General features: G+C 39.1%; 1 protein-coding gene across 3 annotated transcripts in view; it reads right to left on the bottom strand.

Moving 5' to 3' along the window:
• Nucleotides 1-1,379: 1,379 nt before the first annotated feature.
• The window catches only part of ZNF143 (zinc finger protein 143), a 58,290-nt gene continuing 38,837 nt past the window's right edge, over nt 1,380-20,832 (bottom strand). For 2 of the 3 annotated variants that reach the window (XM_081239237.1, XM_081239238.1), the window contains exons 12-16: nt 20,225-20,452; nt 17,380-17,528; nt 15,047-15,208; nt 3,231-3,377; nt 1,380-2,383 (exon numbers count right to left, since the gene is read on the bottom strand). In XM_081239237.1, coding sequence (XP_081095363.1) covers nt 2,300-2,383; nt 3,231-3,377; nt 15,047-15,208; nt 17,380-17,528; nt 20,225-20,452 — 770 coding nt within the window. In that variant the 3' untranslated portion in view covers nt 1,380-2,299. The remainder of the gene's footprint in view (nt 2,384-3,230; nt 3,378-15,046; nt 15,209-17,379; nt 17,529-20,224; nt 20,453-20,832) is intronic. The other variant, XM_081239239.1, reaches the window with a different exon arrangement.

Raw genomic sequence — 20,832 nt, forward strand, 5'->3', positions numbered from 1 at the left:
AAGCCAGATAGGGAACAAACCAGCAGCACCCCTCTGCCCTTTTCTCTGGTGCCAGTAGGAAGGCATTTTCTTTTGAGCTGAGGTATAATCAGGCCCACCAGCCGCGTCCAGCTCTGCACTGCCCAATCCAGCTGGCAAAGGAGCTGGGGCAAGGGAGAAACACCCTGGAACCTGAACAAAGGCAGATGGAAGGCAAAGCCTAAGGAGGCTGAGCTTGGGTTTTGGTTCTGGGAAGCACAGCAGACCCAGCTGGGCCCAGCTGAGGAGCTCCCTGTCAGCAGCCAGACCTGGGACCGGGAGGTGGGAGCACCACTCCATGAGTCTGAGATTCTGTTCTTCCTCTATCCCCCCATGCTGGCCCCTTTCTGAGCCTCAGCTGGGAGTTACGTGTGTGTTTAAATGTCTCTGTCAAGAATGGAGACTAAGGGCTTCCTTGGTGGCGCAGTGGTTGAGAGTCCGCCTGCCGCTGCAGGGGACACGGGTTCGTGCCCCAATCCGGGAGGACCCCACATGCCGCGGAGCGGCTAGGCCCGTGAGCCATAGCCGCTGAGCCTGCGAGGCCACAACAGTGAGAGGCCACGTACTGCAAAAAAAAAAAAAAAGAATGGAGACTGAGACAGTGGGTGACTGAGACCTTTTCTAATGTTATCTATTTATGAAGAGCTTTGAAGGGAAAGCAGCCAATCCCCCCACCCCACCCTGAAGGGTTTCCCATTTCAAATGACTAAATCATGACCCTTTTTAGCAAGACTTCAAAGAACCTGATCAAAGATAACATTTATATTAAATAAAACAGCACATTTTTTCCTTTTTGCTGTAAGGCTTGAAATGAAAAACAGCCACGTTTCAGCTCCCTGGCAAACAAAGCATGGTGAACAACAGCAAAGAAGTGATTGTTGCAGGACAACCCTCACACCCTCCTCTCCTTTTTTTGGACCTTGGTAGACCCTACACTGATTTTCCAACATTAGAGATGGTTTTTCAGATGCTCAGGTCATTGGGCAATCAAGATCACCAAAGCTCATCTTGATAACCTCTGCCACAGGTTATCATCTGAGAAGGCAGTTGTGGTGTGGTGAAAAAACACCCTGGATTGGGAGTCAGAAAGTCTGGGTTCTTAAGTCTTCGCCCTGCCTCACCACAGCTGTAAGGCCTGGGTCGACACTTAACCTCTTTGGACCTTCAGCTTCCTTATGTACAAACAGGAGTAGTAAATCCCACATATCTCACAAAATTGTTATGAGTAGATAAAAATGTATGGAAAAGTACTTATTTTGTGCTTGATACACAATATACTCTCAATATATGTGTTGTATTTTATTATGTTCGTGATATTTTCTATAACACTTCCCCCCACCTCCATACCAATTTAATGAAACAAATATAAAGGTAACATTTAAAAAATTGCTGTATTCAAAATTAATAATAAACTTTAGGGTAAATAAGCTTTAAAACAAAAGTACATAAGCAAAAATAAATAATTTACACCAACCCACTAACCTAATTTTCAGAGTAAAGCCATTTCCAATTACAGCACTATTATCCCGGGCTCCAGTCTGTGGTCAAACTTTGATAGTTTATTATTTTTAAAAAACAGTAACAAGAAACTGAACACTAAGGAAAATCTTTAACAAAACCAAAGTACTGGATTTAACTTTTTAATTTTAAATAACCAAACTTTGTAATTTTATATATAATCCAATGTAATGCTAATACAATTAGCACTTCAGCTTGAAGAACTGTTATTTAACAGGGATGGAAAACTATAATGAATAGTCTTCAAACCGTAAGATACAAATAAAAATGAACAAGTATACAGTAGAACAAAAATTGCAGACACTCTACTAGCTGAGGGAAATATGTGAAGGCTTTACATTCTTTATTATCCATGATGGCTTTTGGAATTATGATTGTTTGATGTATAGAACCTTTGACATTTTAGATACAGCCTTTAATTTTTCACAGTAAGTTAAAAATCCATCATAAGACTCCATAAGACTTCACTGGTCTTGCATGTAGACTCTAGGATTTTGCAATCTGATAAAAGGGCAACATAAAAATTTACTGTATTGCCCTAATTTCATACTTCCTTGTACACAGTGAATCAGTTTGGGAAATCTTTTCCAAGGGTTATATACACAAAAGTGTCAAGAATAAAATGTTCTCCACTCTTGCATAAAAATGTGTACAGTGTTTCAGGAATGGAAAATTTTTAATTTTCCTGGGCCCAGGCTTCATGGATCTCTGCTGCCTGAAGATGAAAGGCTCCTCTTGCTTTATTGCTCCATTGTTCTGAGGATTAATCATCCAACCCTGGCGTTTCTCCTTGTTGGATCCTGGATGCTATTCTGATGGCTTCTTCCAGAGATGGCTGTTCTCCAAGCTGAAACAGGAACATACACAAAACCACAGTCAAGATGCCAAAGAAATGTAACATACCAGAAGTAAAATTTCTCTCTGTAACTCTGACACCTGGGCTTGTTAAGGTACTATTGCTGATCCACAAAACATAAAAAACAAATTCCTGATGGGGATGCAGTTTCTTTATTTAGGATTTTGATAAACCTTCACACATGCAAGGAACAAAAGATGCTCATCTTTTCCAGTGGGGATAGAGAGCTTCCTGAGCCTTTAGCTTTTATGCCCATAAACTAAATTAAAACCAACAGCTGGCATTTTCCTGAGTATGTTCTAACCCTTTTCCAAGTAAATACATTAAAAAAAAAATCTTCCCAAGGAAAGGTAATCTACACCTAGCATTCTAGATTCTCTGCCTGAATGCAGTGACTTGCCAGAGAATGTGTTCTTCACAGTCTTCTGACATTTCCCACCATAAAATACAGCTGTGCAGTGATTCTCAGAGGACTAACTTGGGGTCTATGTTTACAGAAGGTTCATTTCCAAGGAATAACTCGTAAGTGCTTTATAGAATCCTGCCTAATTAGACTTTTATTCTGAGAGTAAAGATAGCTGGCCAGGTACACACAGGTATATATATATACCAGGAGCTTTATTTTTCTTGTTATAAATTCCCCTAGAACATACAAGGATGGTAGAAAACAAAGTTTTAATCTGAGTCTACCTCAAACGCAGCAATTTCCTTAATGTGGCTAAGTAATACAGATGATTCTGTGCCCTGCCTCTGTGAAGGTTATGCACAAAGCAGAAAGTGCAAGGCTGAGAGCTGAGCAGCACTGCTGTCAATGGAGGACAGATGCCATCGTACCCACCTGAACTGCAATCTGGGTGCCGTTGGATGTTGCCACTAAGGTCAAAGGTCTGGTTTCTGTGGTTACTAAGTGATGGCTATGCTGTTGGTGCCCCATTTCTGACGATGCAGTGTGGAATGCTGCCAAGTCCTGAGCCACAATTGCAACCTTAAAAAATACACAGAAAAATTAAAACTATGATTTAAATAGGTTAAAATCCATTTAACACAAGGGACTGTCTTCAAATTCAAAAGGAAAACCTCCCTTCTGACCACACACTTGTAGAAGCCTAAAGCTGGAAAAGACCTTACATATTGTCTATTCTGGACTCTTTTTTTTTTTTTTTGGCTGTGCCACGCAGTTTGTGGGATTTTAGTTCCCCGACCGGGGATTGAACTCGGGCCCTTGGCAGTGAGAAGTGGCAGTCCTAACCACTGGACCACCAGGGAATTCCCATGGACTCCTCTTTTTTATTTGAGCAAGTTGAGGCTCAGATAGAAGGGACGTATCTAAGGTTATGAAGTGAGCCAATGGCAAAACAGGGTAGAGGACACTGAAAAAATGGATTCGTTATGTCAGGCTCCATTAACCAGGAGAGACATGACTGTGCCTAGATTCTATTATCCCTAAGAGGCTGCCTGGGAAGTTACACACATGGACTAATTCACACCTCAAATGTCTATTTATTCCCGAGTTTGGATCATTGGTAGATATACTATTTTCTCCTGTTTATCTGTTGCATTTAAAATTAGATTTCCATAAAAAAATTAAAAATAAAAAAATAAAATAATAAAAAACAATTTAAATTTTTAAAAATAAAAAATGACAAAAGAATAAAAAATAAAAATAAAATTAGATTTCCATTGGGAATTCCCTGGCAGTCCAGTGGTTAGGACTCGGTGCTTTCACTGCCAAGGGCTCAGGTTCGATCCCTGGTCAGGGAACTAAGATCCCGGCAAGCTGTATGGTGCTGCCAAAAAAAAACAACAACAAAAAGATTTCCATTAACTAGGAAAACAAAGTACCAGTACCATTACTGACAAAATAGCAACTATCTTTTTTTTTTTTTGGTGGGGGGGCCTCACCATGGCCTGAGGGATCTTAGTTCTGACCAGGGATCGAACCCATGACCCCTGCAGTGGAAGCGCAGAGTCCTAACCACTGGACCGCCAGGGAATTCGAAGCAACACATCTTGTTATACTCACTTCCTCTTTTAGATTCCATGGAATCTTTCCATCTTGTTCCTGAAGCATCTAGTCAAAGTGGTTAAAAGTGCTTTTGTGGCTCTTAAACCAAAAATATAGCTTTTGCTATGTGGATAACAAAGAAAATGGCATCAATTACTTCTGTTATATGATATTTAAGAATTTTGTCCAGCCAAACTCAGAGAAAGAATAAGTTAAAAACTGAAACTTCTTTTTTACTTGGCCATTAATCCATTAAAAATGCTATATTTTAGAGCTAATAGATATTCAGCTTGGATCAATTCCAGTAATGTTCCATAGTCCAGCAACAGATTTCAGTATGGCAGTGGGGGAGTAGCTTATATTGGACTAACCCTTCCAGCAGATAACAATCATAAAGTGTGGAAAAAAATATGAAAAAGCAACCATTTGAAGGCAGTGGTGAATGATGAAAAGCAGGCAGGAAATGGAGGGGATTCTCAAAAGAAGGGAACCACACTGGGTCACATCTATGTTTAAATAGCTTTTCCACTGAGGGCACTCACCAGTCTGAGCAGCACAGGGCAACTTAAGCTATCAGATAATGGAGTCTATGGCTGCCAGAATGGCTATGTATTGAGAGGGATATCCTAGAAAGGAGAAAACCAGAGGGAGGGGGGCTCCCAAACCTGTGTATAAACTCCCCTCAATTCTTTAAGACCTCAGAACTGCAAACGTGTTGGGGAGGTTCCAATAAATCTCGTAGAAAGCAGCAGCTAGAAGGCTGAAAAGCTGAGAAGAGATTTCAGCGATACCACAGGACAGACAGGATTTAGAATTTCAATCCCACCAAGTTAAAGGGGTTTGAAAAATACCTCAGGCTTTCCGTTGAAACCCTAAGAGCCACACTTTAGGAGTAAAGATTGTATCCCAGGACTGAAGATTCACCCTGAGACTAAATGGCAAAACTAAAACAGAACTACTTTAATAAAGTATAAAACCCAGCCTCTGCAAGTAACTTAACTACCTGACAAAGCAAAACCAACATTCTTCAGAGAAAGATAACAAAATTAAGAATCTCTATAATGTATCATCCATAATGTCCAGAATACAATAAAAAAATTACCACACACAAGAAGAGGAAAATGTAACCCAGAGTCAAAAGAAAATGAAGTCAGTAGAAAGACCATGAGATGACCAAAACGTTAGAATTAGCAAACAGGGACTTCAACACAGTTATTATAAATATGTTAAAAGGCTTATGGAATGCTTTAATAAAGTATACTACAGAACTACTTTAATAAAGTATAAAACCCAGCCTCTACAAGTAACTTAACTACCTGACAAAGCAAAATCAACATTCTTCAGAGAAAGATAACAAAATTAAGAATCTCTATAATGTATCATCCATAATGTCCAGAATACAATAAAAAAATTACAACACACAAGAAGAGGAAAATGTAACCCAGAGTCAAAAGAAAATGAAGTCAGTAGAAACAGACCATGAGATGACCAAAACATTAGAATTAGCAAACAGGGACTTTAACACAGTTATTATAAATATGTTAAAAGGCTTATGGAATGCACACAAGAGGAAATCTCAGTAAATAAATGAAAACTATAAAAAAAAGTAAATTCTACAATCAAAAATGAGAATATCTAAAATTATCTGAATGGGCCTAACAGAAGATGATGATGTCAAAAGAAAAGGTCAGTGAACTCTAAGATCAATAGGAATTATCCATCTGAAGAACCAAGAAAAAAGATTAAAAAAAAAAAAGAATGGCTCCCCAGCAACTTGTGGGACAGTACCAAGTTAATATACATATAATTAGAGACCCAGAAGGAAAAGAGAAACAGAATGAGGCAGAATAAAAACTTTTGATGAAATTATGGCCAGACTTTTCCTAAATCTGGTAAAAAACAAATACCCCCCAAAATTATTATATAATGTTTTATAATATTATATATATTGTCTTATAATTATATATAAGAAACCTAGTAGATAAATACAAAGAAGACCACACCATAATTACATTGCTAAAAAAATCTAGAAAATAGCCAGAGAAAAACTGATATATTATCAGGGGAACAATGATATGAAGATGGCTGATTTCTCATCAGAAACAATGAAGGACAGAGGCAATTTAAAGTGCTCAAAGAAAAAAATTAACTGCCAACCAAAAATTCCATATCTAGCAAAAATATCCTTCAAAACAAAAATGTTTCTAAAAGAAGGGTGAAATAATATATTTTCAAATAAACAAAAACAGAATTTGTCACTGTAGGTCTGCACTACAAATAATGCTGAAGCATATCCTTCAGGCCAAAGGGATAATTCCACATGGAAACTCAAATCTACAGAAAGGAATAAAAGGCACTGGAAATGATAAATTAGTGGGTAAGTATAAAATATTATGTTTTCTGTCATCCTATAACTTACTTAAAAGATTAACTGTTTAGGGGCTTCCCTGGTGGCGCAGTGGTTGAGAGTCCTCCTGCTGATGCAGGGGACATGGGTTCGTGCCCCGGTCCGGGAAGATCCCACATGAGGCGGAGCGGCTGGGCCCATAAGCCATGTCCGCTGAGCCTGCGCGTCCGGAGCCTGTGCTCCGCAACGGGAGAGGCCACAACAGTGAGAGGCCCGCGTACCACAAAAAAAAAAAAAAAAAAAAGATTAACTGTTTAATGCTAAAATATAATGTTGCATTGCCGGGGTTATAACATGTAAATGTAAAATATATCAGAGCAGCACAAAGAGTAGGGGCATGAATGAAAATATACTGTTGGAAGGTTCTTAGATTTTATGTAAAGTAGTACAATGTTAAGTCTAAGTAGATTTCAATACCTTAAGGATGCACATTTTAATCCCTGGAGCAACCACAAAACAGTAACACAGAAGGGTATAATTACGAAGTTATTTGAGGAATTAAAATGAAATATGTATGCACCTAATAACAGAGATTTAAAATACTGGAAGTAAAAAAACCCCTAACAACTAAAAGGGAGAAATACAAATCCACAATCATAGTTGGAGATATTAATTCCTTTTTCTTAGTAACTAGTAGAACAAATATAGAAATGATTAATAAGGTTATAGAATATTTGAACAACACTATCAACCACCTTAACCTAATGTGTAGTATGCTACACCCAACAAGTGCAGAACACACATTCTTTTCAAATACATATGGAATACAATGGGAAATCAATGAAAGACACAGGGAAAACAAGTCTCAAATTTCAAAATAATGAAATCTTACAGAATATGTTCTCTGACCATAACAGATTTAAATTAAGAATCAAGAACAACAGGTAGGGCTTCCCTGGTGGCGCAGTGGTTGAGAGTCCGCCTGCCGATGCAGGGGACACGGGTTCGTGCCCCGGTCTGGGAAGATCCCACATGCCGCAGAGCGGCTAGGCCCGTGAGCCATGGCTGCTGAGCCTGCGCATCCGGAGCCTGTGCTCTGCAAGGGGAGAGGCCACAACAGTGAGAGGCCCGCCTACCGCAAAAAAAAAAAAAAAAAAAAAAAAAAAAAGAACAACAGGTATCTTGGACTTCCCTGGTGGCACAGTGGTTAGGAATCCACCTGCCAAAGCAGGGGACACAGATTTGAGCCCTATCTGGGAAGATCCCACGTGCCGCAGTACAACTAAGCCCGCTAGCCACAACTACTAAGCCTGTGTGCCACAACTACTGAAGCCTGCGTGCCTAGAGCCTGTGCTCGGCAACAAGAAAAGCCACCACAATGAGAAGCCCGCCCACCCCAAGGAAGAGTAGCCCCCGCTCTCCACAACTAAAGAGCCTGTGTACAGCAATGAAGACCCAATGCAGCCAAAAATAAATAATAAAATAAATGTATTAAAATAAAAAAGAAAACACATTTCCTTATTTAAAAAAAAGAACAACAGGTATCTAGAGAAGTACCAGATATTAAGAAATTAAGCAACCTACATGCAAATTAAAACCACAATGATATATCATTTCACATCCACTAGAATGGCTAAAATTTTTTAAAGTAACAACACAAAATGTTGATGCTGTGAAACAAACAGAAGTCTTATACATTGCTAGTGGGAGTGTATGATGGTCAAACCATTTTGGAGGACTGTTTGGCACTTTCATATAAAGTTAAATGTACCTCTACCCCATGGCCCAGCAATTCCACTAACAGGTATTTATCTAAGAGAATGAGACCATATGTCTACAAATATACTTGTACTAAAATTTTCACCGCCACCTTATTCACAATAATCAAAGATTGGAAGCACCCCAAATGTTCATCAAGGGGAGAATCTATCAAAAAATTGTGATATATTCCTACCACAGAATACTGTTCAGCAATAAAAAACAATGAACTGATGTTATAAACAAGAACATGGATAAATCTCCAAAATATTATGTTAAAAGAAAAAACCCAAAAACAGAAGAGTTCATACTCTGGCTCCACTATGCAAAGTTTAAGAACAAACAAAATAATACAATCAGAATAACTAGGTGGAGACTGACTGGAAGGGGTCTCAAGAGAACTTTCTGGGGTGATAGAAATGTTCTAGATCCTGTTTGGGATGGGATGGGTGTATATGTTTAATAACTCACTGAGCTGTAAATTTAAGATCTGTACAGGGAATTCCCTGGCAGTCCAGTGGTTAGGATTCTGTGCTTCCACTGCCAGGGGCCCGGATTTAATCCTTGGTTGGGGAACTAAGATCCCAAAAACAGCGCGCTGTGGCCAAAAAAACCCAAAAAACAAACAAACAAAAAACCTGTGCATTTCACTGTATGTAAATTTTACCTAAATGAAGAAAAAACAGATTGCAGGCTAATATGAAAAACATGTTCAACCTCACCAAACAAATGAAAGTAAAAATATAATTTATCCTTGGCTTGTGAATTATGCAAATATAAAAAAAAATCCTAATGCTAGTGAGAATACAGTGAAAACAAGAACACTTTTAGATCCATGGCATGATTGCTAAAACTTTCCAGAAAATAATTTGGCAATATGTAGCAAGAAGCTTAAAATAGTTCATACCATTAATCTAATAATTCCATGTCTAGAATTTGTTTCCTATGAAAATAATCAAGAGGCTTGCACAACAATTTATGAATGTGGAATGAGTTAATGTTATGTATATCCATTTTATGGATTATTTTGTAAATATTAAAAATCCTTTTAAAAGAACGTTTAGGGACTTCCCTGGTATCACAGTGGTTAAGACTCCCAGCTCCCAATGCAGGGGGCCCAGGTTCAACCCCTGGTCAGGGAACTAGATCCCACATGCATGCCGCAACTAAGAAGCCTGTGAGCCGCAATGAAGGAAAAGGCGAGCCGCAACTAAGGAGCCCACCTGCCGCAACTAAGACCCGGCACAACCAACCAAATAAATAAATAAAATATTTAAAAAAGAACATTTAATTGATATGAGAAAGTACTCAGGATGTAGTGTTAAGTGGATGACAAGCATACAAAATTGTATTATAATCCTAACTTTGTTCACATACGTGTACACACAGAAAAAAAGATGAAGTAAATAGTCTTAAATGTTGAGACTGGTTATTTTAACATCAAGGTAAATAGCTGATTTTTAGTTTGAGTCTCTATTTTCAAATTCTCTTGGGTAGATACCTTTGAGTGGAATTACTGGATCATATGTAATTCTATGTTCAACTTTTTTTTTTTTTTTTGCGGTACGTGGGCCTCTCACTGTTGTGGCCTCTCCCGTTGCAGAGCACAGGCTCTGGACGCGCAGGCTCAGCGGCCATGGCTCACGGGCCCAGCCGCTCCACGGCATGTGGGATCTTCCCGGACCGGGGCACGAACCCGTGTCCCCTGCATCGGCAGGTGGATTCTCAACCACTGCGCCACCAGGGAAGCCCTCTATGTTCAACTTTTTAAGGAAATGCCACATTGTTTTCCACAGCAGCTGCACCATTTCACATTCCCATGAGCAATGCACAAGAGTTCCAATTTCTCCACATCATCCCCAAAACTTGTTATTTTCTGTTTTTTGGATAACGGTCATCCTAATGTAGGTGAAGTGGGATCTCATTGTGGTTTTTATTTGTATTTCCCTAATGATAATGATGTTGAATATCTTTTCATGGGCTAATTGACCATCTGTAAATCTTCTTGGAGAAATGTCTATTCAAGTCCTTCACTCATTTTTTTTTTAAATTTATTTATTTTTGGCCACGTTGGGTCTTTGTTGCTGCGCGTGGGCTTTTTCTAGTTGCGGCGAGCAGGGGCTATTCTTCGTTGCAGTGTGCGGGCTTCTCATCGTGGTGGCTTCTCTTGTTGTGGACCACGGGCTGTAGGCGTGCGGGCTTCAGTAGTTGTGACACGCGGGCTCAGTAGTTGTGGCTCGCGGGCTCTAGAGCACAGGCTCAGTAGTTGTGGTGCACTGGCTTAGTTGCTCCGCGGCATGTGGGATCTTCCCGGACCAGGGCTCAAACCTGTGTTCCCTGCATTGGCAGGTGGATTCTTAACCACTGCGCCACCAGGGAAGTCCCCTTCACTCATTTTTAAATTCATTTGCTTGCTTTTTTCTTGTTGAGTTATAGGAATTCTTTATATAGTCTAGATATTTTTCCCCTCATAATATTATTATTTTATGATTTTAAAATATATTCTAGGGACTTCCATGGCAGTCCAGTGGTTAAGACTTCACCTTCCAATGCAGAGGGTGAGGGTTCAATCCCTGGTTGGGGAGCTAAGAGTCCACAGTCCTCTCAGCCAAAAAACCAAAACAGAAAACAGAAACAATATTGTAACAAGTTCAATAAAGACTTTAAAAATGGTCCACATCAAAAAAATCCTAAAAAAAAATATATATATATATATATATATATATTCTAGATATTAATCCCTTATTAGATATGTGATTTGCAAATATTTTCCCTCATTCTGTAGATTGTCTTTTCACTTTCTTGGTAGTGGCTTTTGATGCACAAGTGTTTTTAATTTTTTTTTTTTAAGCCATTCCTCGTGGCTTGTGGGATTTCAGTTCCCCGACCATGGATTGAACCCGGGCGACGGCAGTGAAAGCCTGGAATCCTAACCATTAGGCCACCAGGGAACTTCCAAGTGTTTTTAATTTTGAAGAAGTTCAATTAATTTTTTTCTTTCATCACTTATCATTTTGGTGTCATGTATAAGAAATAATCTCCTAATCCAATTTATCTATTTTTTCTTTCATTGCCTGTGCATTTGGTGTCATACATAAGAAATAAGATCATGAAGATTTTCACCTATGTTTTATTCTAAGAGTTTCATAGTTTTAGCTCTTAAGTTTAGGTCTTTAATCCATCTTGAGCTAATTTTTAATATATGGTATAAGATAAGGGTCCAACTTCATTTTTTCGCATGTGGATATACAGGTTTCCCAGCACCATTTGTTGAAAAGACAAATGAAAAGCCCTTTCCCACTGAATGATCAAATTCTGACTGTCAAAATTTAGTTGACTATATATGTGAGGGTTTATTTCCAGATTCTCTATTTTATTCCATTGGGAATATGTATTACTTTTGTAATCTGAAATTAACTAACTAAAATAGATGGAAAGCACTGACTCTTTAGTCTATACCTGCTAACTAGGCTTCCAAAGGCACCTGGAAAAAATGAGTCTCAGAAATGCAATTACCTTAATGACCAAAAAAAAAAAAAAAAGACTTAGGGAAGGACTGACTACTTTCTTCCCATGCATGTAAAGAAATGGTTACAACCAATTTAAGTGTTACAGATAATTCACAGGTGGGGTCCAAACACCCCAGTGGATAGCCAACGTTTGCCCGATGGCCTACATGTAGTTAACAGCAGAAGGAGCAGTAGCAGCAGCAGGTCCTCAAGTGAACCCCCATCCATTTTGTGATATCCCTAGTTGCTGGAAGCTGCCTGGCTTCATTCTAGCCCTCAAAGCCTTCTCTCTTGAGAACTTTTCTAGCTCACAGGCTATAGATAAGCTACATAAGAATGTGTGCTTTAGGGTCACTATCTTTCCAGACCTGCAACTGTACAAGGTGTATTTACCCAAGCTGGGCTATAAACCCATCCAGGAATCCTAGAGCCACGGAAATGACTGCAAACTGATTAGGTGGGACCATTCCATAAGACAGCCTGAAAGCTAGTAGTTGCGTTTTTTGTTTGTTTTGGCATAAGGTAAAATTAGAAACAATAAAAATGCATGGATCTTAGGTGTTCTGTTGAGTTTTGACAGTTAGATACAACTGTGAAACCACCAATTAAAACAAGATGTAGAATAGTTCCTTCAAATTTCATTCCATCAATTTCCTCCCCAGCCAAGCTGATTTCTTTCTGATTTCTATCACCATGGATCGTCTTGTCTGTTCTTGGATTTTGTGTAAGTGGAATCATATGGTATATATTGTAGATGGAAGTGCTGAGTCATAGAGTAGAGGTATGTTAGACTTCATAAGAAACTGCCAAACAGTTCTTCAAAATGGTTGTAACATTTTATACTCTCACTAGTGTGTTGAATGTCCTAATTGCTTCATTTCTTTGCCAACATTTGGTTTTGTTTGTCTTTTTTATTTTAGCCATTTCCCTGTGTCTGAAATGGTATCTTTTGTGATTTTAACTTGCATTTCTTTGATGATTAAAGATGTTGAGCACTTTTTTGTGTTATTGCCTTTCATGTCCCTTTTTTTGTGAGGGGTCTGTTCAAATAAGCAATCAGATGATTTGCTCATTTTTAATGGGTTGTTCACCTTTTTATTGTTGATTTATAGAAGTCTGTCATATATTTTCAATACAAGTCCACTGTCAGATATAGTGTGAATATCTTTTTCCCAGTTTGGGGCTTATCTAATCTTTTACTACACATTGTCTTTTGGTGAGCAGAACTAATTTTGAAGAAGTCCAATGTATCAGAAAAGAAAAAAATTTATTATTAGTGCATTTTGTATCCTGTCCAAGAAATCTTTACCTTAAGTTTGCAAAAACATTCACTTTTCTTCTAGAAGCTTTATGATTCTGAGTTTTGTATTTCAAGGTGTAGAAAACCTTCAATTTTGTTCCTTTTTTCAGGACTGTTTTGGCTATTTTAGGTCCTTTGTATTTTCATGTAAATTTTATTTATTTATTTATCTATTTTTTTGTGGTATGCGGGCCTCTCACTGTTGTGGCCTCTCCTGTTGCGGAGCACAGGCTCCGGATGCGCAGGCTCAGCGGCCATGGCTCACGGGCCCAGCTGCTCCGCGGCATGTGGGATCTTCCCGGACCGGGGCACGAACCCGCGTCCCCTGCATCGGCAGGCGGACTCTCAACCACTGCGCCACCAGGGAAGCCCTCATGTAAATTTTAGAATCCGATTATCTGTATCTTCAAAAATTCCTGCTGGAATTTTTATTGTGATGGTATTGAATCTATAACCGAATTTAGGAAGAATGACAGCTACTAACTGACAGACTTTTTCACTGAACAGGGTAAGGTAGCTGCAGTGAAACCCCGCAATGCCTTCAGCATAGCACAAGAAGAGTTTTTAAATGTTATTAACCAATATCATTTATTTTAAAAGAAATGGAAAATTAAACTACAAAGAGATACATTAGACTGGCAAAAATCCAAAGGTTTTACCACTGTGTTGACTATCAGAAGGGGAGGAGGCACTCTCAAAGGCTGCAGCTAGGAATGTAGATGGGTATAACCCTAGAAGGGAAGTCTGGGAATATCTATCACAATTACCAATGCATATGTTTTTTCACCCAGCAATTCCACTCTAGGGATTTATCTAGTAGCAGATGTACTCACACACATGCAAAATCACATGTGCACAAGGTTATGTGTTGTTTGAAACAGCAAAAGACTTTAAATAAATTATGTCATGTCCAATACAGTGGAATATGATATAGCTTAAAAAAAGAATGAGGAGGGAATTCCCTGGTAGTCCAGTGGTTAGGACTCGGTGCTTTCTCTGCCGGGGCTTGGGTTTGATCCCTGGTTGGAGAACTACGATAACTAAGATCCCTCAAGCCATGCTGCATGGCAGGAAAAAAAAAAAAAAAAAAAAAAAAAAGAGGAAACTCTCTATATAATGAAATAGAAAGATTTCCTAGATGTATTATTATGGTTAAAAAAAAAAAAAGGTGAAGACGAGTATAGAATTTACTACCATAAAAAGGGAAGGGGGGGAAGATGACTATTTATTTGTATTTGTTTGTATATGCTTAATGAGTTGTTGGGAAAATTATGCAAGAAACTGATAAAAGTGGATTATCTCTATGGGGGCAGGGGTAGAAAGAAGAGTTTTCACTGCATATCTGTACATACTTTTTGATTTTTGAATTATGTGAATATATTATATATTCAAAAAATTAAATTTTGCAAATGAATTTTTTTCTAAGTATCTGATGATGATAATGATGATAGGAAGAGCAACCACTAATGAACACTTAATATATACTTGGGCTGACTACTTTATATGCATTATCTTGCTTAATCCTTCTATTAACCTCGTGGGGTAGATGCAATAATCACTCCTATTTTACAGATGAGGAAAAACTGAGACTCAGAGGGTTATGTAGCTAAGAAGTTGTAAAACTGGGATTCAATCTGAGGTTTGTGTGCTTAACCACTATATCACACTGTACATCTATGTAACGGTTTTGATATTGATATATGTATTGACTGATATAAAAGAAAAAAGCAATTACCTGCTGCCCTTCTGTACCCTCGGCGGTAACCATAGCAACAGAGTGTGTTCCTGCTGAGGAGATGACTGCATCATGAGCAGGTACTGTGATGGGTGTTCCGTCCTGTGTTACCATTGTGATGGTATTGCCAATGGCCTGCATGTCAGCTTGAGATATGTTGACCTGCAATACAATGCATTTTACAATCAGGCAATGTTTCTTGTTTTACCTGGCAGTCTTTATTAAGGGCTAGGCCTAATCCTTGTATAAGTCTACTCTGGGAGCAAATAAGCATTTTACAATGGAAAGAGGTCATCAGAAAAACTGCATATTCCTTTTTTTTTTTTTAATATCTTTATTGGAAAAACTGAATATTCCTTAAATGCATTTACTCCTCTCCATCTCTACTGCCAATTTAGACCCCTATTTTTCTCTCATCTAATTTTCTGCAATACAATGTCTTTCCAAATATCTAGTCTAACCCATCCCTAATCATCCTCTACCTTGTCACTTTTCTAAAAAACAAACAAATTTCATTATGCTCCCTGCTCAAATCCCCAGTGACTCCCCATCACTACAGTTCAGACTTCTTACATGGCACTCATGACCTTTCATCATCTGGCCTTCAACAGCTTCTCCAGATTCATCTTTCACTAATTCCAAACCAGCACACAAATCTGGCACTCCAGCCACAACAAATCATTTGTATCCCTGGGAATGTCATATTCTGTTATATTTTTGTGACTTTGCCCTTTCCTTCACTCTCTGCCTGGCTAACTCATAAAAATTCTTCAAGATCCAGCTGAATGGCCATTCTCTACAAGGGCCTCCAAGATTCCTTCAGGAAGCATCATTTACTCCTTCCTCCAGGTTGCCACAACACTTTACATACCTGTCGATTATATTTCTCATTATGAGAAATTATTGTTCATTTTAGGAACGTCCCTCTCCTACTAGACTACGATACCCCCCCTTCCAGTACTCCCCACACTAACTTTACCAAAATATCTGTCATTGGGTTCAATAAATGTTTGTTTTTTAATTGACCAAAGGAATGAAATAGAAATCCCTAAAGGAAATGGGAAGGTTATATCTAGAGAAAATACAACATTGGGATGGGGAAAATAGCTGCTTTAAAACATATGAAGAGGGATTAGACTCATTCTATATGGTCAGAGAAAAGCCATGAGTGGATGACACAGTGATAAGTTCCAGTCTGATAAACCCTCAAATTATCCAGCAATGGAACAGACTGTCTCTTCAGAGAGAAACTGCCTCATCTATATGGGGGCTGCTGTAGAGGGAATTTCTCCAGTATAGGAAGGGAAGGAGGTTAGATCAAATGACCTCCACAGAGCCTATCTGTGATGACCTAATTTTTAAAAAAGGCTTAGGGTTGATGCTGAATTAAAATTGTGTTAGTAAATATGTTAAATCTTATATGCCAATCAGTGGACAAAGAGTGCTGTGTAGAATTAGTGATGTCAAAAGTAAGGGGAAGAGGGATGAATGGGATGGTACAAGTGCTTTGTATTTTCCTATCCTGAATACGTTCTGCCTTCTAGTTAACATCAGCACATTAACGGTTATCAACACAAAGGGCAAATTAATCATGGGAGGTAAAGGTCTGAGAGAGACAGCTAAGAAGAGAGTTCTCCATGGAAGAGGTAGATATAGAAGGATAAAGAACCCCATATGTCTATTTCCACCAGTTATTAAGACAACCTTAGCTTGAGCTTAAAAATGAAATCAAGTCTGAATTATTTTAGGCTAGTGGCATCTAGAAAACAATGACAAGTTTGACTATTGAACAACAGCCATTATATTGCTTTTCCTAGGGAAATCAAGATACCTCTTCTATTAATTCTGTGAAGCTAGTTAAGTGAACTCCCATGATTCCAGGTAGGGAGAGAGTCACACTCCAGAAATTTTACAGATGTGCCCATCACTGACTTGCCAGGATCTTTTAATGATGTCCTCGTCACCTCAGCCAAACCTCTGCTGACTTCTCAATACTATCCCTTCTCTGAATTGGGTTTCACAGGGATCTATTACTTTTCAAGCCCTCAATTTCACTGTGGTTCTGACCTTCACCAACTCACATTTGAACAATACCCATAACACCATTTGAATTCTACAGAGTCACAAACCTTCTCTCTTTACTAATCTCCCTGCATGTAGTCGCTTTCAACAGGCTACTGGAAAGCCTCCAGGAGATCCAGCACTGCCTACAAGCTAAACTCCAAACTCTGTGCCCCAATTCGAGGCTTTCCTCAATTGGGACCCAACCTGCCTTTCAAGCCCAGGCTCAGAGAAATATTATTTAACTTGTTTGACTTTTGGTGGGTACTTACATGCTGAGTCCCATCCTGGGATATAAGTGTAACCTGTTGACTCAACCCAGACTGGGTTACTGTGGCTACTTGTGTAGACACAACATCGTCCCCTTCTACACCTGTAACATACGTGATCTGGGACCCTTTAAGAACATCTTCACTTTGACCTGTTTAAAACAAATGAATTATTTATTTGATCAAACAACCAAGCTGTTTTGAAAACAGAGGAGATTTTAAATATTACAGAGAAAATGGACAAAAGTTAAATAGCATGTGTATTAAATTCTAAATCATGTTTTTTTTCCTTTGGCCATGTGGCATGTGGGATCTTAGTTCCCTGACTAGGGATTGAACCCGAGGCCCTTGCATTGGAAGTTCAGTCTTAAACATTGGACCACCAGGGAAGTCCCTAAATTCTAAACCATGAAAATGGCTTCCAGCACCTCCTGCCAATCTCTCCACCTCCTCTTTTGCAAAGCCAAACAAAATCAAGGCAGACCAAACCAAACTTTTCCACATAAAGTGTAACTGTTCTAATTTTGAGAGACCTTGCTTATTCTCTTATTTGGACTAATTATGTGATACCATGCATGTGTGCTGGGGCAGGGAGTGGGGGAACTGTACAGGGAGACTAACTGGCAAATAACCCTTCCAACATGGCAAGTATGCACTAAGTCCTTGCAGTCACTTAAGAAGCTGCTAAAAATGATAAGACAACCTTCATAAACATTAACCACAAAACCAGAATGGTATGTAAACACAACGTACTAACACTAAGTTACTTACTCTTTTAACACAAGTGACTGATTATAAGTCATCAGTACACAGTGACATCATTGTGTAAAGACAACGTAATGGCATATTATCTGGGTTAAGGTTAACCATTTAGTAAGTAACAGAACAGGAGCCCCCCTCCACTTTATTTCACAAAGAACCAGCAAGTAAACAGCAATTTCAATAGTCAATTACTGCCGTACATGGCAACCAGGAAGATTACTGATCCCTCTCTTCTATTGCTTTCCACTTCTCATGATGCCAGAAAAAGGGTAAATATTTTTTTTTCCTTCAAAGAAGGACTTTATATGCTAATTTATGAGTACTTCTCAAAGTTATGGTTGATGCCTACACTCATACAGCTATAGTCATCATGGTGTAATCTCTATGACACTCATTACTTCATTTCTTTTTGTTCTGTTCCATGGCTATTTATTATATTTATTATTATACCATTATTCCAATGGGTTCAAAACCTAGGGGACCATATGGGAGAAAAGGAACATAAGCCCATCCTTATTCTTGGAAAAACAATCTTACTTTAATTTTTTAACAAAATGTCTATTATTATAGTTTATCTTCTAGAACACAAGAAATTCTGACAATTTGAAATATCAACATTTAAGAAAGAGACTGAGGAAGCTTAAAAGAGGAACAGTCTTAAACCTAAGTTTGACATCATGAAAGTCTGCTTTCTAATTGCAACGATTTAGCAGCTGTTGTAATAATATCTAACCATGCACACTTACACTGCTTTGGCTAGAAAACAGCATAGCATTCAAGAGTGAAGGAATTTTGGGGAATTCCCTGGTGGTCCAGTGGTTAGGCACTTTCACTACCATGGACCCGGGGTTCAATCCCTGGTCAGGGAACTAAGATCCCACAAGCCATGTGGCGTGGCCAAAAATAAAAAAATTAAAAAATAGAAGAGTGAAGGAATTGTTATTTTCTTACTATCACATGATTGATATCTGAAAAGACAAATTAGAACTACAGGGAATTATTTGAGTAGACAGTGAATGATCTGTTCTTTTCCTTATTCTCCAACCATTTTTTTCCTACCTAAATGTTTTTCAACCCTTCAATACTAGTTGTTAAGAATGGGTAAAGATGTTTTAATTTTCAAATTTACTCCATTTAGGAGGTACTCAATGAAACACGACAACATATTTTTTGTTTGTTTGTTTTAGAAAAACCTACTTCATTTTACCTATTTAACTGTGATTTATTTAACTGAAATCATAGAATCTAATTCTCTAAAATATTTTTTCCAAGGGTTTATCCTTATTGAAATGAATGTTTTTGTCTCCTACAACACTACTGAATTATCTGGGAGTGCTTCACCGCTCTTATGATTAAGACCAACATCTTAATACACCCAAATAGTCTAGGCTGCCCCTGCCTTGCTGTGCAGTCTCATTTCATACCACCTTCTCAGGCAGAAGTGCCATGCTGGCCAGGCTTCTTTGAGTCTCTCCAATTTACTTTGCTCTCTCCCACCTCAGGGCTTTTCGTTTGAGCCAACCCCTCTATTTGGAACGTTCTCTTGCCTTTGCTCCCTGTTTACCACCCCCCAACCCCCCACATCCCTGACTCTACACCAAGTTAACCCCTATTCACCCTGTAGATCTCTCCAAAAATCACTTCCTCAGGGGAGCCTTCTCTGACCTACGAGACTAGACTAACTTCCCCTCTTATATCCCAGAGCATTAAGCGCCTTTCTTTTTTTTTTTTTTTTGTGGTATGCGGGCCTCTCACTGTTGTGGCCTCTCCCGTTGCAGAGCACAGGCTCCGGACGCGCAGGCTCAACAGCCATGGCTCACGGGCCCAGCCGCTCCGCGGCATGTGGGATCCTCCCAGACCGGGGCACGAACCCGTGTCCCCTGCATCGGCAGGCGGACTCTCAACCACTGCGCCACCAGGGAAGCCCTAAGCGCCTTTCTTTGATAGCAATCATCACAGCTGTAAATGATGTTTGTGTGACTATTTGAAAAACTTTATGATTTGAGAAAATGCTTTAAGTCATAAATTATGTTCATACCTATTGATTTTCAAACACAGACACAGATATACTGGAAAAAACCCTTACCTGGGGGAGGCTCAAAAAACGCTTCCTGCTCCTCCTCGATGGGCTCAGTGTCATTGTGAGCTGTCCGTTTGTGCATGGCCAGCGTGGAGATCTGCTTGTATGTCTTCCCACAGTGGTTACAGTTGTACGGTTTGGAGTGAGTGTGAACAACATGATGTTTGTACAAACTGGAATATTCTGTGAACCTTTTGTCACACCCAGGGACTGTACAAACATATGGCTTTTCCCCTAAGTAAAGAACAGCACACACATACAAAAAAATCAACTTTTACCTACGAAGGCATAATCATTCCATACCTTCTGGTGGGGGGAGGGGGAGGAGAGTGGGGGAGGGGGCAGAGAGAGCGAACCTCTAGTGGCAAAAATAAATAGCTGTCAAATCCCTTTCTATCCTGCTAGGAGGCAGTGCACAAGAAAAGACTCCTTAACTATGGTTTCAACTTGGCTCAAAAGGTGGTCTGCACCCTGAGTTTCATCCCATGCCTGAACACCACTTTCCCCTTAATTTCAAGGGATGTGAAAAATAAGGATGGAGATGTTTATTGCCCAGTTAACTCTAAGATTTGGTGAAACCTGTTATTGTTACCTGTAACTAGATAATCTAGATA

This window comes from Mesoplodon bidens, assembly GCF_964165515.1.
Source record: "Mesoplodon bidens genome assembly, chromosome: 7".
Lineage (NCBI taxonomy): Eukaryota > Metazoa > Chordata > Mammalia > Artiodactyla > Ziphiidae > Mesoplodon > Mesoplodon bidens.